We start from the raw sequence: 16186 nt of genomic DNA, 5'->3' as shown, positions 1-16186 counted from the left end.
TCTGCTGTTCTGTAAATAAATTAAAGTAATTAATACATTTCACATATGAAAATCTCCTCCAAAAGATCCACCATGCCAAAAAAAAAAACTCAATATAAACCGATTTCCATATTCTTAACTTATTTATTCAACTGACAATAAATTTTATTAATTTGCATATAAAAGCTGATTAAAATAAGCCAAAGCACATTAGCACAATAAATGTTTTACGGATAGTCCTACCCGATTCGCAGATTTGTTTTTATTTTGTACCCCAACCTCAAAATCCACTTCTGTTTTTATACCCGATACTCAAAATGAGTATTGGGGTATATTAGATTTGTGGTGAAAGTGGATGTGTGTAACGTCCAGAAGGAATCGTTTCCGACCCCATAAAGTATATATATTCTTGATCAGCATCAATAGTCACGATTGAGCCATGTCTGTCTGTCCGCCTGTCCGTCTGTCCGTCCCCTTCAGCGCCTAGTGCTCAAAGACTATAAGAGCTATTTATTTATTTATTAAATTAACAATTATCTGTTAATACTGGTACTTAGTTACTAAAGGCGGAAAAAGATAAGCTAAAAGTTAGCTAAATTTAAATGATTATAAATATTTCATGCAATTAGTTTAAGAGACAGTTCAGCTAGAGCAACGATGTTTTGGATCCAGACTTCTGTGATATGTCACTGCTACAAAAATATTTCAAAACTTCTCTCCGCCCACTTCCGCCCCCACAAAGGACGAAAATCTGTGGCATCCACAATTTTAAACATACGAGAAAACCAAAAACGCAGAATCGTAGAGAATGACTATATCTGCAGACTGCAGAATCTGAATTGGATCGTATTATTATTATAGCCAGCATCAAGAAAACAATTTCATTTTTTCTCGCCCTGTCTCTCTCTGACACACACGTAGCATAGGCGGCTTTGCTTAGAGTAAATCATTAGCGCCTTGATCTCAGAACCTATAAGAGCCAGAGTAACCAAATCTGGTATCCACACTCCTGTGATATCGGACCTTGACCGTTTCGTGTCCAAATTTCACCACACCCCTTTCCACCCCCGCAAAGGACGAAAATCTGTTGTATCCACAATATTGCACATTCGAGAAAACTAAAAACGCAGAATCATAGAGAATGACCATATCTATCCGGTTGCTGAATTTGGATCAGATCGGATCATTTTTGTAGCCAAAAGCAAGTATCGGGTATAACTGTAGAGTTGCGGTCTCCGCAGCAACTCACAACGTTCCCCCTCGTTTTTCTTCCGAAAATTGTTTATTGTATGGAACACGAACAACAATGGAGTTAATATATTTATTAACAGGTACACGCGGGTGTGACTATCGTAACACGAAGAAAACACGCTCCGGGCCACCTCTATTTTCAATGCTGTGCTGCAGTGCTTACCATTAGTTTGTATATGTATGTGTAGATGTCCGTTCATGATGAGCTTAAGATTCTCGATCGGATTAAGAGCAGGACCATTTCCCGGTTAATCCAATGTCCTAATTCCCACCATTGTACCTGAGCCAGGCAGCAAGTGCATCTCCTTGAATTTTTCATATTTCTACTGCAGTTTTGCAAACTCCTTTCGATTTAAAATTTTTGAGGGTGCCGCCTTCTTAGCACCCACTCCTATCTGATGGACCATCTGAATTTGAAGGGCTGGGATCGGAAAGTCTACCCTCAAGCTGTTAACACAGACTGAAAGACTTACCAAGACATTGATTCAGGAACAAATTCCAATTGAATTTATATTCGATGCACGTGGAGATCCTGTACGTAAATTGTGTTTTGTGCTATCCTTTGCCTCTGATCGCGACACCTCTCCCTCCTCTTCGTCTGTTGATCAGTTCCCTTGGCAGCTGAGTCAGTCTGCATCGGTTCTGCGAATCCAATAACAAAATACACCGTATTTGGCGACGTGCGTTGCGATTGAATGTTTTCGCAATCTTTTTCAATTTGTTTATTCAAGCGATTGATGCATACCTTATAGAATAGTATAGTGCGACACATAAACTAAGAAAACGATTACTTTATATAAATATTTTAAATGTTTAATGTGCATTTTTCTGTCATAGCCTATTTGTGGAATGTAGTTTTCCCAAGACCTAGGGTAGATTGTCTGGTTAATAAGTTGGCAATGTTCGAAGAATAAATCTTTTAGAATCTAAAATTACACTGCGAACCTCATGGTGGTAGTTTTCATTTGAAATCAATGTTGATCTGCACTGATTTGAAAAAATCGAAAAAATTAAAGCATAGAGTAGCCGAAAGCTTATCAAATACTGACACTTAAGATGGCATTGAATCCGTTTGGATTTCAATATGTTTTCAATGTGCTACAAAACAATTATATTCAACCAAAATCTAAAATTTCACAGTCAGGGTCGTATTTCTATTATTGGTTTATAACGAACAATCGATTTTGACAATAAGAAAATAGGCAAACGAAGAGTTTTAAAAACAGTACTTTGATACTTTGAAATTATTCTTGCAATTACCAGTTATGATGACAGTAATGACTTGGCCAGGCATCAAGCTAACGCTAGGGTTTACAAGTGCAAAACCACTGTAGCACACTTCCAAGAGGAAGCGATGTGTGCATTTTATCAAAACTACAGTGGAGTGCGTGGCAGGAGAGGGATAGTGTTGGATCAGCGGCAGAGTCTCACTCACTCTACGTCTGATCCCTTTATATTTGTGTTTGGCCTTCGGTAGCTTACAACTTATATTATATTAATATACAACTAATAGACGTAATTAAACAATTATACATAAATATTTGACGAATTATACAAAAAACAAGCGGCAATTTATGTAAGCCTATATACATTGTACATACTCGTATGTATGATGACAATAGGAACCATTGAAATCAAATTAAACACCGAAACTTTCGAACATCTATGAACGAGCCATGGCCAAGTTTCAAAGAGAGCATATTCTATTAACTTCTGTCCGCCTCCTGCCAGGATGTAGCTTAGACTATACTAGGATACATACTTAATACCCAAATACTCGATATTTTGACACAATATTTTGGCCTACATATAATACTAATGTTTTGTTTATATGTTATATGTATGTTTACAATGAGCACCTATTCCTCCACTTTCAGCTGGTCCATGGAACTTAGAGTCGTTTCGATGAGTAAATTGTAGTCTAATTCATTCAGACTCGCCTTCGCCGTCAGCAAATCAAGAAAAGAGTCCAGAGGAGACAGTGTTTCTGCACTAAGATCTGAAACATAAGGTGTCACATAAGTTAAACATTTAGAAACTACAATGTAAAGAAACAAAAACACAAAAGACACGAATTGCTTTTTGAGACACGACGGAGACTGGCAAACACGGAGTTTGATGATTGATGGCGCTGTCATCGCTTACCAGTCATGGAAGAGATGAGAATCAGCTTTGAGTGTTCTACCAAATGCGGGACCGTTGCCTGAACACAACGCTAGAAATGCTCAGGACGGCGGTGGTTAAAATGATAAGTAGGAAAACCAAAAGAAGCGAATGGCAAACAAGTGTGTGAGGCTTTCCCAAAGCTGGATCGGAGGATGAATGGATGTGCAAATGAAATTGATTCGAAAGAAGAATGGTGGAAAAGCAAATCTCACCGCTCCTCGCGTTGGTCCGCAACTGGTTGGCCCCGGCAGAAGGTCGCTGCTGGTGTGGAGCTTCCTGCTGTTGGCCCGAAAGGATGTTCGCCGCATGCTCCCGCCCACGGATCATGAGGCTGTCCGGATGCTGCCAGCATTTCAGCAGCCTCTGGGCCCGCTGTTTGGGCAGGGCTGTCAGCAACAAGAGTTTTCGCTCAATCCCCAGTGGGGAGTCTTCGATATCTGCAAAGGAATCGAATCGGAAGTAAATAAATGCTCCAAATTAATTCTCGAAAGTAGTCCCACCGTAGACAATAGTCTTCATCACATCCACCTGTAGTTCAAACACATGGTTCTCAACGTACTGCAGGAACATGTCAAATTCCAAGGCCCGATAGCCCAGGTAGGTAAAGAACGAAGAGAAGCCCTCGGGCAGAGGAAAAGCAATCGATTCCACGGCCAGACAATAGCGCTCCAGAATGAGAAACAGCGAATGCTGTTGACTGCCAGCCATTTGGTCACTAAAAAAAGTCCATTAAGCAAATTTTCGAGTAATGTCCAATAATAAGGAGTCACATTTCCTTCACTCACATCAACTGAAATCCCCTCAAAGTCTCCAGACGTGCATCGAGACCCGTAGCGCGGCAAACCAGCGAGCATAGCGCCCTGGAGAGCTCCAGCTGTGAAGAAACGAACTGCGAGGCAACGGCATGGACGTGAGCCGGAGCCTGCGACCGCTCGAAGAAGGTCTCCTTGAGCCAGCGGAATCCTGTTTGTGGTTTCGACGAGTGCTTTACCAAATGGACGCTCAGCTCACGTAAATACTACCAGGAGTACGCCAGCCAGCATATCAATAGAAAAGTCAATAGGGAAAAGGAGTTTATTTCTTACCACAGAGATGACATGCTCCTGTTTGCTGGCCGTGCATCCTTCAAGCTCTATGAAGGGCAGCACCTCGTTGCTGAACGGAAACGCACTGCTGCTGCTGTAGTCCCCAAATCCACCAGTGCCCGTATCCGGCGTCATCGGTGTGGTAGAACGGGAGAGAGCCTCCGGCTGATAGCACGCCAAACTGAAGATAAGCTTTTCTGTGACCTGTTCAGCGCTGAATCGCGGCTGCTCCTGCTTGGCTGACTCGTTCAGAAGGTCCCAGAGACGTGTCCAGATGTCGGTGCGATAGGGCGATAGGCGCTGTTGCGGCGAGAGCAACATCATGCTGGTGTTGTGAAGTGTCTCGTGCGACAAACCCACATTGATGTCAGCCACACGGGCATGGATAGAGCGCGAAGCCACGGCCGTTGTCAAAGGTATGAGTCTCATCAGCGGCTTGGCTTCTTCGGGCAAACCTCGATTGGCGGCCGCATAGCTGCCGGCCACGAGGGCCTCCTTCAGCAGGGCCACCGTATCGAGGGATAGAGGACGCTCCAAAATGGTATTCAGCAGCTCTGCCAGGACATCCAAATCATTAGAATGCAGTAAAAAATAGTGAATGATGCTGATGCGATTGTCCAGGGAGCTGTCATTTCGGAACGCCTCAATGAGATGCGATCTGGGTACAGTCAGCGAAACCAAGTCCAAGGTGGCTGTATCATAGGCCAAGGTACCCCACTTCCTCAGAGGCACCAGCTGGGTAAGATCCGGCCCTCGGTTGTGGGCCGCACAAACGATGTGGCAAATGGGCTCGTGCTGCAGTCCCACATCCAGCAGGTGCACAAAGAAGGCCGATGAAACGAGCAAATGGTGCTGGCCATGCAGAGCAAATGTCGGCCGCAGCAAGCGAGCCTTCTGCCAGGGAACGCCCGGCATGACACAGTGAACCACACAACCGTGATGCAACAGCGTTACAGAATAGGCAAAGTGCACCTCCTGCTGCTCCGTCTGCATGGGCTGGTACAGGTAATAGTGGCAGACGAAGAACATGCCCGAACTGTCCGCCAGAATGATTAAGTTCAGCGTGCTGTCATGCACGCGCAGAGGAACAGCATCGTCGTCGTAGCTGGGCGTGGAATCATTGGAGTCATTGGAGCCCGTTGGCAGCTTCGGTAGATTCAGGGGTATATTGAGCTGTAAAGGAGCGAATGCACCATTTCAACTGGGTTTATCAGGGTATGTCGCCAGACTACCTACCACAGTTTCCGTCGGCTGTTTCTCGTTAAACTGAAAAGCGGACAGTGTTGGACTCAGCGTGGGAGCTGTCTGCTCGCCAGCCTCCTCCCGTTCGTCCAGCAAACTGAGACTCTGGGCCTTTGGCTTGAGGTGTATGTAGTAGAGGGCCTGACACTCTGCATCCCACTGAGCCCAGCTGAAATTCTTGGCCAGTGTTTCCTGAGTCAGTATGCTGGTGTCCAGACGCCAGGCACTGCCTTCGGCTCCACCAGGTTGCGTTGTTGTCGAGCTTTGTTTGACAATGCAATTGTACTGCTTGATGGCTGCACGGGGAATATGGTTAATGGGGAACACCTTAACGGCCGACTCGGACTACAAATACTTACATTCCTCGTGGGTCAGCACCAACAGCTTGTCCTGCCAGCAGGTGCGCGTGGCACCCTCCACACGCCACAGAAACTGCGTCATTATCTGGCGCGGCGAGGGATCCACGTTAAGGGGCGTGGGCGTGCCGACTTCGGTGCTGCGCACCTCCACCACGAAAGCCTGGTAGAACTGTCCCTCGGTTTTCACAACATACGAGAGGAGAGTCACGCTGCTGTTGATGCTCGCCTGGATGACCTCGCAGCAGGGCATGGTCCATAGCAGGCGCAGCTGCTTTTTGGTGGCGTGGAAATGTCCAATGCAGGTCTCACGTCTCTTTTCATCGTCCATATAATCAAATATCCAGGATGTTAACAGTGATCCGTCCTGCTCCTGCCCCAAAATTCGCCATTCGTTCGCCTTTTCTGCTCCGAGAGAGCAGTGGAATGCTCGATTAGCTGCAAATGGCTTTGAAGTCGAACCAAAAGTACTTGCCTGTGTGTCCCTGGCTGGCCAGAAGGCCACAGAAGTTGGCGGCCAAGTTCTCCTGACGCAGCATTGTGATTTTTATTTAAAAACTTTTCATTTTTTGTGCAGCCCACGGATGAAAAAAATAATCAATAACAACAGCTGTTTTCGCGCCTAGCGGTGTGACCGTAAACTGAAGACCAAAACATACCATACGAAATAAAATCGTTGGGATGATGCAACTCGTGAACGTGAATATCGAACTAGTCCGTTGATCGATCATCGTCAGCCAAATTCGATATGCCAATATACCATCACTATTTCACATTTCTGCAAGAACAGTTATTTTGAATAATTTTTTCTGTGCAAGCAAAATCTTTAAAAAGTTTAAAATGCCGAGTGAAATAATTACGCTACAACTGGGCCAATGCGGCAATCAGAGTGAGCTGAGCAAAAGCTTCAACTTGTAATTTCACATGCTAATTTTCTGCTTAAGTTGGTTTTGAGTTCTGGAAGCGATTGTGCCTGGAGCACGGCATATCCCCGGACGGAGTGCTTGAGGACTTTGCAGCGGATGGGCAGGACCGGAAGGACGTGTTCTTCTACCAGGCCGACGACAACCATTACATACCGCGTGCTGTTCTGATCGATCTGGAGCCGCGTGTCATCCAGAGCATCATGACTTCTCCATATGCCAAGGTAAGTCAACTGGTTGGAGTCCAGGGAATCAGTAAATCAGTTTGGAATGTAATGCTTCCGGTCTCGGACAGCTCTACAATCCCGAAAATGTGTTTCTGTCGAAGCATGGCGGCGGCGCAGGAAACAACTGGGCCTCCGGCTTTAGCCAAGGCGAGCGCGTCCAAGAGGAGGTCTTCGATATACTGGACCGGGAGGCTGATGGTAGCGACTCTCTTGAGGGTTTCGTGCTGTGTCACTCCATTGCCGGAGGCACGGGCTCTGGCATGGGATCATACGTGCTCGAGCGCCTGTCCGATCGATTCCCCAAGAAACTCATACAGACCTACAGTGTGTTCCCCAACCAGGACGAGATCAGCGATGTGGTCGTGCAGCCCTACAACTCGATACTCACTCTAAAGCGATTGACGAAGTGCGCCGACAGCGTGGTGGTGCTAGACAACACCGCCCTGAACCGCATAGCCACTGAGCGTCTGCACATTCAAACGCCGACGTTCACGCAAATCAACAATCTGGTCTCCACCATCATGAGTGTGAGCACGACTACTCTGCGGTATCCCTCCTATATGAACAACAATCTGATCGGTCTGATTGCTCCGCTCATACCTACGCCCCAGCTGCACTTCCTTATGACCGGCTACACCCCGCTCATAACGGACTATGAGGTGAGCTGAGCTCTCTTTCTTACCCTTGCATCCACGCGACCATGTTTTGATGGATTCCAGACCAAGGCGAATGTGAGGAGGACAACCGTGCTGGACGTGATGCGGCGCCTACTGCAGCCCAAGAATATGATGGTCTCCTCAACGGCTGACAAGCAGAATCGACATTGCTTTATCTCCATATTGAACATCATACAGGGCGAGGTGGACCCTACTCAGGTGCACAAGTCCCTTCAGCGTATAAGGGAGCGTAAGCTGGCCCAGTTCATACCCTGGGGCCCGGCCAGCATCCAGGTTGCGTTATCGCGCAGCTCTCCCTATGTGCAGACCCCCCACAAGGTGTCCGGTCTGATGATGGCCAATCATACGGGCATTAGCGCGCTCTTTAATCGCGCCCTGGCCCAGTATGACAAGCTTAAGAAGCGCAACGCCTTTCTGGATAATTTCCGACGCGAAGATATGTTCAAGGAGGATCTCAACGAGCTGGACTTGGCCCGCGACACTGTGGACTGTCTGGTGCAGGAGTACGAGGCCGCAACACAGATCGACTATCGCCAGTGGAGTCCCCGTGTACACACCCCAAATGGAAAGGCTTGAGCTATGAAATGTATTTGTGTTTATAAAAAAGTTGATGCTGGCGTTGAATACGCCGTACAATACAAGTACATACATATACTTGAATATGTTCCGTTGTATATGTATTCAATTCAACGCTGTTTTATACCCTTGGCTTGTTAAGCCAATATAATCATCTCCGACTCCATATAGTAGATATGTGCATATATTATTCAATAGCCGAGTCTACATCATGCATAGACAGACCATTCGTCGTAATCGAGCAGATCGGACCACTGCATATTGTACATATCATATGCCATTGAAACAGTCGGTTCAAAAGCCAAAACTGCAATATCTTGAAATGCTATCTTCATCAGATTTGTCGGATCATAAGGCTGCCATGGACCAGCTTGCTTTGGCGTATGCTTTAAATCACCTTTCCTTGATAAAAGTACAAATCTAGTAGTCTTAAGATAATAATCGAGCTTCTGTCACACGCTTTCTATGAACGTCTAGCGTTTCTCATTCGTAGTTCAAAATTCGATGTGTTAACACATAGAAAAAGATATTTATGTATAAAATATTTGCATTATTATTTCGTTAGTTGTGTCCTTTCTAACTGAATTAGCATCTCGTTGAGCTTCGCATAGCTTTTAGACGGAAACCCCCTAAGTAATCGTAAGTATAATCAGTCAATAATGATCCTTCCCGGCAAAGCACTGATGTCTTTTTCAGAACATGTGTTGTGGACCAGCTTCGTGCTGCCCGAGCTGCGGCCCACCCTGTGGCGGACCCTATTCTACGCAATGTTGCGTGGAGCTCTGCTGTTCCCCCTGTACCCCGGCCTACTTGCAGTGCACCATCTGTCCCTGCTACCCTCGCTGTTGCTAGCCCAGTGAAGGACGAAGAGTTAACATTGACCTCACGGCGGATAGTCCTATACATTGCTGATCCCAACTAACGAAATGATAATGCAAAACAAAAAAAAATAAATAAAATATAATAGAGGAACGATCATAAGACAATATTGCCTCCATTTGTTCCTTGGGCAGAGATGGGACTATAATTTTTTCGACTGTTGGGCTAGTCCCGGATTTGAACCCAGCTCCACCAGCCAGATGGCCTAGTCCCGTGGGCGATTGCCATTTAATACTCACTTTTGTATTGAGCCTGAACAGGCTGTGGCTTTTCATTTACTAGAATGTGTGTATTCAATCGAATGAATTCAGTTGGTTGCTAAATTCAATTCCGATCCGGTCAGGTGCGTTGTTCGGCTGATTCTCAGATATTTCCACAGGTGAGTGATCGAAAAGGTTGAAAAAGATTCCTTGGAGTAAACATCTCACATACCATATACTCTACATATGTATTTGTATACCTCCCATTGAGTGCACATACCGTGCCATATCCCCTGTTTCTAAGCCAATTGTATGAGGGATTCTCTGCAGATAGCGTGCATTACCATTTACCAAAAAAATGGATCAATCACATATAGTACTTTGCATCAAAGCGATCCTTCGGGGAACCTTCATGGGTGCAGACACCCCAATGAGGACTTTATTTTAGTCTAGTCTAGTCTTAGTCTACTATTGGCCTGATTGAATGACCCGCCTTTCGTCCAACCCCCAGAGCCACCATGTGCTGTCCAAGTCGCTATTACCGGAACACGCCGTGCGTGCAGTGCTGTCTCATCGACTGCAGCTACTGCTGCTTCCGATCAGACTGTTGTGGCCCCTGCTGTGGGACCACCCACCCGCCTAGCTTGTGCGGCGGGTGCTGTGGATCTTGCTGCTAGCAGGGCTGAAGATGGACCACGACAACGCACCCCGACCCGGCGGACTGGCAAGCATTCTCCAACTGGATTTAGAATTTATTCTCTTTTATGAACAGCAACAGCAACAGAACGAGTAGTAGTAGGCTTCGAATCGATTTGGAGCAGCTGTCCAGGTTGACGAGCTGCCGAATATCGGCTGGAGCTCATTCCGACTTTGAGCCTGGTTGTGAACACATCAAAAAAAGTTTTCAATCTCCAAAAACCAACATCTTTTGGAACCCTTTTTTTGTTTGTGGTAAGTGGTCAAGAAAATCTGGAACGTTGAATGTAACTTCTTCTTAGACTTGGTCTACCTTTGACAGAACACCTGTGCTCTCTGTCGAAACCATCCTCCATCTCCATCTCCTGTTCCTGCTCCTACTCCAGCTGACTACGCTCATCAGGATGTGCTGCAATCCCGGTGGCAGCTGCGGTCTGCCCGCCTGTATCCAGTGCACCAACTTCTGCTTCAACTGCTGGACCGGCACGGCGAGCGTTCCCAGCTGTCGCCCTGGCTACACACCAGCCTGTCCGCTCTATCGCGGCTGCTGCGGTGGGCCTCGAGGCTGTTGCTAGCCACCCCCTTCGATGTCTACGAAACTGAGAAATCAAATTTACCGTCTCTCATAGAAAATCATCTGTGAATAAATCCCAACAAAACAAATCATGTGGGTGGGACTCTGAACTACTATCCTGACCATCCTCGGGTCACAGTGCACCGGCCTATATCTAATACATATATCTATATCAGTCGCGGGTTAAGTTACCAGTTAAAGGGCAGCCCCTTACTCTTCACACTCTTTATTAATGACCTGCCTTCGGTATTAACATACTCTCGAGTAAACATGTATGCGGATGATGTTAAACTGTGTGTCCAGTATAAGGACACTTCAATTCATTCTCGCTTGCAATCCGCTCTCAATAACTTTCCTTCATGGTGTTGTGCTAACTTGTTACACCTTAATGCCTCCCTATACCCTATTTGGTAGTTCTCTTGAGAGAACCACCCTGATGGATGATCTTGATCTACCATGGTAAATAAGGCGTGCTTGGGTTTATAAAGAGGTGGTCAAAGGAATTTGTCGAACCCTATATAGCAAAGACTCTCTATATCTCGCTTGTTCGTCCGATCTTAGAATACGGCTCATGTGTATGGTGCCCTCAGTACAAAGTACACCAGGACCGTATAGAATCAGTACAGAAAGTACAGTACAGTAGTAATCAGTAATTGTAGAGGTATTTGTATTTTGAATGCATGCCTAGTTCTCTTAGTAATTTTAGTGCTAATTTTCCTCGAATATTAGTATAACAGCTGTCTTTCCTGCATGCTCGCGTAACAGCCTTCTGCTGGATACAGACGGGCCACTTGACGGTGCAGTAATTGGATCGCTTCTTGCAAGATCCAGTCATTGCATGTCAACTTATATAAGCATCTGACAGCTCTGGATTTATTGCGGTGGATGTCCCCCTCCGTCTTCATCGGGAATCTATAAGCCCCTCTTGTATCGCTGAATATTTTTCACTCTGGCCCTTTATAAAGACGGTTTTCCTTCATCATGTGGCATGCAGTAGTCCTTTGAACTCTTCTGAAATTCTAAAATCAATATATACATATGTAGGTATACAATTTTAAACTATTCAATAAGTGGGTCTTATCTCTGAGCGCTCCATCAATGTCTTCAGGCGAGTCTGTAATAAAATGATATACCATTACTTTTTGTGGAATTAATGTTTTTTATCCCAAATTAGCCGAATACTTATTGATTATTGTTATCAAATAATTACAACGTTTATTGAACGATATTCAAAATGTAAAGTGGATGCCTTCTTGGCCTTTACGGAACGGCATTGCCGCTCATTCAGATTGCAAAATAAATAGCTTCTGGAAGAAAAACGAAATCTTCATGAAATAATTTGCGTTTAAAAGATAAATCTTTCTCTACAAGAACTCTTTACAATACAGTGTCAAAGTTGAACTTTGTTGCCGGTGCATAAATTTATAAAATAACATTTGTTTATTTTTGGATCAATAAAGAACGTTTAATGGTGAATTGCGCTTTAACAATTATTTTTATATTTAAATTTAATTATAATATATTTAAAAAAACCTTTTACATTTAAATTATAAAATGTCTAATAGTTTATTTTTGTAAAATAATCATCCCCGTTGGAAGTAAAATCTAATATAATTAATGTTTATAAAGAATAATTATTTGCCAATCACTTTTCCCTGAATTTTATATATACATATATATTTTTATCTCACTTTAGAAGCGGATTCTGTGATTTTGACCCTTTCAGCTCCTAGATCAATTTAAGTGGCGCAACCTTGCACGAAAAAGGTTTGTCGCAGTTATAAAATCCCATATAAAATCTTATTTGGGAAATACTCCAAAAATAGATATGGAGTTTGAAAAACAACATTTTCTTTAGAAGTCTGTCCAACGAGCCAATGCTACAAATTAATGCACCTTAAACAAGGGACTGAAACAAAAATCATATGAAACACTGATATACACACTCACTGGAAAAATGGTCAACTTTGAATGCTCAAATCTCCTAAGCTAAGATAGATAGCTAAGATAGCTAAGATGTTTCAGATTTTCTCAAAGTTTAAATTTTCGGAAGCCTTGGAAAATTCTCTATCAGATGCGTATAATCAAATTAGCCAAAGCGTTTACTGCCAACTCTTTTTGGCTGAGGCCCGCCGTTTTTTGTCAACTCGATGGAATGCTCTTAGGACTCTGCTATCTGCACCTGCCGCTGGCGCATTACCTGAGTACTAGTACCAGTGCCGACAACTCGTCACAACAACAGGACAAGCCGCCCAAAACAAGCGTGCATCCTTTGGGTAGCTTAGGACATTATCAACACCTACTCGTCGTAGAAAAAAGAAACCTAACGACGGATGCTCCAGAAGTGGAATTTTCATCTCGCGACAATTTCAGGACAGGAGATTTCCTTGTCCGAAATCATCGACAATTTTCCACCGAAATCATCGAAAAATTTGAATTTGATGAAATATTTGTTTGTTTATTATAATAATAAAAATTAAAAAATTAAATAAAAATAATTGAAAAGTAACAAGGAACGGGCAGCCTGAGCCCTGTTGAGTGTCGATCCGGTCCTGAAGACATCTTAAGTTCTGTTTCGGAGGCTTGGCATTCTTCTGATATATCGATATACGAACACAACTTGTCCAACTGATGGGTCCTCTATTTTAAAATACGGCCCTTATGTATTGTGCCCTGCATTCAGTAAAAAGTACACACCTACATATGTACATATGTTTTGCTTTGAAATTCTTTTATTCACGGATGATTTTCTATGAGAGACGGTAAATTGATTTCTCAGTTTCGTAGACATCGAGGAGGGTGGCTAGCAACAGCCTCGAGGCCCACCGCAGCAGCCGCGATAGAGCGGACAGGCTGGTGTGTAGCCAGGGCGACAGCTGGGAACGCTCGCCGTGCCGGTCCAGCAGTTGAAGCAGAAGTTGGTGCACTGGATACAGGCGGGCAGACCGCAGCTGCCACCGGGATTGCAGCACATCCTGATGAGCGTAGTCAGCTGGAGTAGGAGCAGGAACAGGAGATGGAGATGGAGGATGGTTTCGACAGAGAGCACAGGTGTTCTGTCAAAGGTAGACCAAGTCTAAGAAGAAGTTACATTCAACGTTCCAGATTTTCTTGACCACTTACCACAAACAAAAAAAGGGTTCCAAAAGATGTTGGTTTTTGGAGATTGAAAACTTTTTTTGATGTGTTCACAACCAGGCTCAAAGTCGGAATGAGCTCCAGCCGATATTCGGCAGCTCGTCAACCTGGACAGCTGCTCCAAATCGATTCGAAGCCTACTACTACTCGTTCTGTTGCTGTTGCTGTTCATAAAAGAGAATAAATTCTAAATCCAGTTGGAGAATGCTTGCCAGTCCGCCGGGTCGGGGTGCGTTGTCGTGGTCCATCTTCAGCCCTGCTAGCAGCAAGATCCACAGCACCCGCCGCACAAGCTAGGCGGGTGGGTGGTCCCACAGCAGGGGCCACAACAGTCTGATCGGAAGCAGCAGTAGCTGCAGTCGATGAGACAGCACTGCACGCACGGCGTGTTCCGGTAATAGCGACTTGGACAGCACATGGTGGCTCTGGGGGTTGGACGAAAGGCGGGTCATTCAATCAGGCCAATAGTAGACTAAGACTAGACTAGACTAAAATAAAGTCCTCATTGGGGTGTCTGCACCCATGAAGGTTCCCCGAAGGATCGCTTTGATGCAAAGTACTATATGTGATTGATCCATTTTTTTGGTAAATGGTAATGCACGCTATCTGCAGAGAATCCCTCATACAATTGGCTTAGAAACAGGGGATATGGCACGGTATGTGCACTCAATGGGAGGTATACAAATACATATGTAGAGTATATGGTATGTGAGATGTTTACTCCAAGGAATCTTTTTCAACCTTTTCGATCACTCACCTGTGGAAATATCTGAGAATCAGCCGAACAACGCACCTGACCGGATCGGAATTGAATTTAGCAACCAACTGAATTCATTCGATTGAATACACACATTCTAGTAAATGAAAAGCCACAGCCTGTTCAGGCTCAATACAAAAGTGAGTATTAAATGGCAATCGCCCACGGGACTAGGCCATCTGGCTGGTGGAGCTGGGTTCAAATCCGGGACTAGCCCAACAGTCGAAAAAATTATAGTCCCATCTCTGCCCAAGGAACAAATGGAGGCAATATTGTCTTATGATCGTTCCTCTATTATATTTTATTTATTTTTTTTTGTTTTGCATTATCATTTCGTTAGTTGGGATCAGCAATGTATAGGACTATCCGCCGTGAGGTCAATGTTAACTCTTCGTCCTTCACTGGGCTAGCAACAGCGAGGGTAGCAGGGACAGATGGTGCACTGCAAGTAGGCCGGGGTACAGGGGGAACAGCAGAGCTCCACGCAACATTGCGTAGAATAGGGTCCGCCACAGGGTGGGCCGCAGCTCGGGCAGCACGAAGCTGGTCCACAACACATGTTCTGAAAAAGACATCAGTGCTTTGCCGGGAAGGATCATTAGTGACTGATTATACTTACGATTACTTAGGGGGTTTCCGTCTAAAAGCTATGCGAAGCTCAACGAGATGCTAATTCAGTTGGGATTATTAGCTCAGTCTCAGCTTAATTATGGCTCAATTAGAGAACGAAACCCAGAACACAACTAACAAAATGAAATTGCAAATATTTTATACATAAATATTTTTCTCTATGTTAACACATTGAATTTTGAACTATGAATGGCAATTGCTAGACGTTCATCGAAAGCATGATTATTACTTTCAGGATCACTAGATTTTTTTATTCGGTTCAATAAATTTTAAATGCTCTCAGATTCGATGAAGGTTTGTATTCTTCTGTGATTTTCTGCTGTTTGCAGAAACATTGCCGTTTTTCAATGTGCTTCGAGCAACCCACGAATAGATACTCTTGATTAGCTCTATTTATGTTATCATTGACTATACATAGACATATGCAACTGCTTACTGTCAAAGCCGAACAATCAACGATTGAGATTATGAATGGCTATTTTGATTTGTTTTCTCCAAGTGTCCACGTATATCCCTTTCGAAGAGGAGCCTGTGGAACCCACTTCTAAGTGAAAATTAAACTCGATTGCTTTATTTAAAAACAAAATAATTTTATTGTGTGTTTGATGGAAATAGAAATTCTTACAATAATACAATTGTGGTTGTTGGTTTTTGTTGCTTGGTTGGTTTATTATTACTGTTACACAACATTTTTTAAATGTTAATTAATACCGTACTTTAATATAATAATAATTTCATGTTTCGTTTTTTGGTTTTTGGTTTTTGGATTTTCTCGTTTTTTAATTACTTCGAAAATTGTGGCCCCTAAGCATTAAAAGACTTTTCATCGT

The 16186-nt window shown here is 44.1% G+C and overlaps 5 protein-coding genes and 1 long non-coding RNA gene across 8 annotated transcripts; 3 read left to right on the top strand and 3 right to left on the bottom strand.

Annotated features, from left to right (window-relative positions):
• Positions 1-1901: 1901 nt before the first annotated feature.
• pigeon (protein) lies at positions 1902-6733 on the bottom strand. Of its 2 annotated transcripts, XM_015181369.2 has the most exons (9): positions 6555-6733; positions 6083-6484; positions 5718-6019; positions 4482-5654; positions 4182-4414; positions 3897-4111; positions 3609-3833; positions 3376-3536; positions 3088-3229 (listed from the first exon to the last, which is right to left on the bottom strand). In XM_015181369.2, exons 1-8 carry the CDS (start codon positions 6616-6618, stop codon positions 3412-3414), a joined length of 2739 nt encoding a protein of 912 aa, XP_015036855.1. In that variant the 5' UTR covers positions 6619-6733; the 3' UTR covers positions 3088-3229; positions 3376-3411. The 2 variants fall into 2 exon arrangements, with proteins under 2 accessions (XP_001356282.2, XP_015036855.1); XM_001356246.4 differs by lacking the exon at positions 3376-3536 and having other exon boundaries at positions 1902-3229.
• An 88-nt stretch (positions 6734-6821) lies between these two features.
• Positions 6822-8578, top strand: gammaTub37C (gamma-Tubulin at 37C). Its single transcript, XM_033379812.1, has 4 exons — positions 6822-6968; positions 7024-7226; positions 7298-7888; positions 7949-8578. Exons 1-4 carry the CDS (start codon positions 6920-6922, stop codon positions 8480-8482), a joined length of 1377 nt encoding a protein of 458 aa, XP_033235703.1. The 5' UTR covers positions 6822-6919; the 3' UTR covers positions 8483-8578.
• A 382-nt stretch (positions 8579-8960) lies between these two features.
• Positions 8961-9468, top strand: LOC117183995 (keratin-associated protein 5-4). Its single transcript, XM_033379814.1, has 2 exons — positions 8961-9121; positions 9179-9468. Exon 2 carries the CDS (start codon positions 9182-9184, stop codon positions 9332-9334), a length of 153 nt encoding a protein of 50 aa, XP_033235705.1. The 5' UTR covers positions 8961-9121; positions 9179-9181; the 3' UTR covers positions 9335-9468.
• A 121-nt stretch (positions 9469-9589) lies between these two features.
• On the top strand, positions 9590-10921 carry LOC6902737 (uncharacterized). Its single transcript, XR_004469119.1, has 3 exons — positions 9590-9740; positions 10073-10512; positions 10560-10921. It is a non-coding gene; the product is annotated as an uncharacterized lncRNA (long non-coding RNA).
• Positions 10922-13543: 2622 nt separating this feature from the next.
• Positions 13544-14861, bottom strand: LOC6902738 (uncharacterized). Of its 2 annotated transcripts, none has more exons than XM_033379649.1 (3): positions 14727-14861; positions 13955-14394; positions 13544-13907 (listed from the first exon to the last, which is right to left on the bottom strand). In XM_033379649.1, exon 3 carries the CDS (start codon positions 13803-13805, stop codon positions 13635-13637), a length of 171 nt encoding a protein of 56 aa, XP_033235540.1. In that variant the 5' UTR covers positions 13806-13907; positions 13955-14394; positions 14727-14861; the 3' UTR covers positions 13544-13634. The 2 variants fall into 2 exon arrangements, with proteins under 2 accessions (XP_033235540.1, XP_033235539.1); XM_033379648.1 differs by having other exon boundaries at positions 13551-13887.
• Positions 14862-14998: 137 nt separating this feature from the next.
• Positions 14999-15545, bottom strand: LOC117183955 (keratin-associated protein 5-4-like). The gene is made up of 2 exons (XM_033379650.1): positions 15346-15545; positions 14999-15288 (listed from the first exon to the last, which is right to left on the bottom strand). Exon 2 carries the CDS (start codon positions 15283-15285, stop codon positions 15133-15135), a length of 153 nt encoding a protein of 50 aa, XP_033235541.1. The 5' UTR covers positions 15286-15288; positions 15346-15545; the 3' UTR covers positions 14999-15132.
• Between the last annotated feature and the right edge of the window lie 641 nt (positions 15546-16186).

Source organism: Drosophila pseudoobscura, chromosome 4 (assembly GCF_009870125.1).
Source record: "Drosophila pseudoobscura strain MV-25-SWS-2005 chromosome 4, UCI_Dpse_MV25, whole genome shotgun sequence".
Lineage (NCBI taxonomy): Eukaryota > Metazoa > Arthropoda > Insecta > Diptera > Drosophilidae > Drosophila > Drosophila pseudoobscura.
The sequence above is the reverse complement of the archived record's forward strand: the minus strand, read 5'-3'. Positions and strand labels throughout refer to the sequence as shown.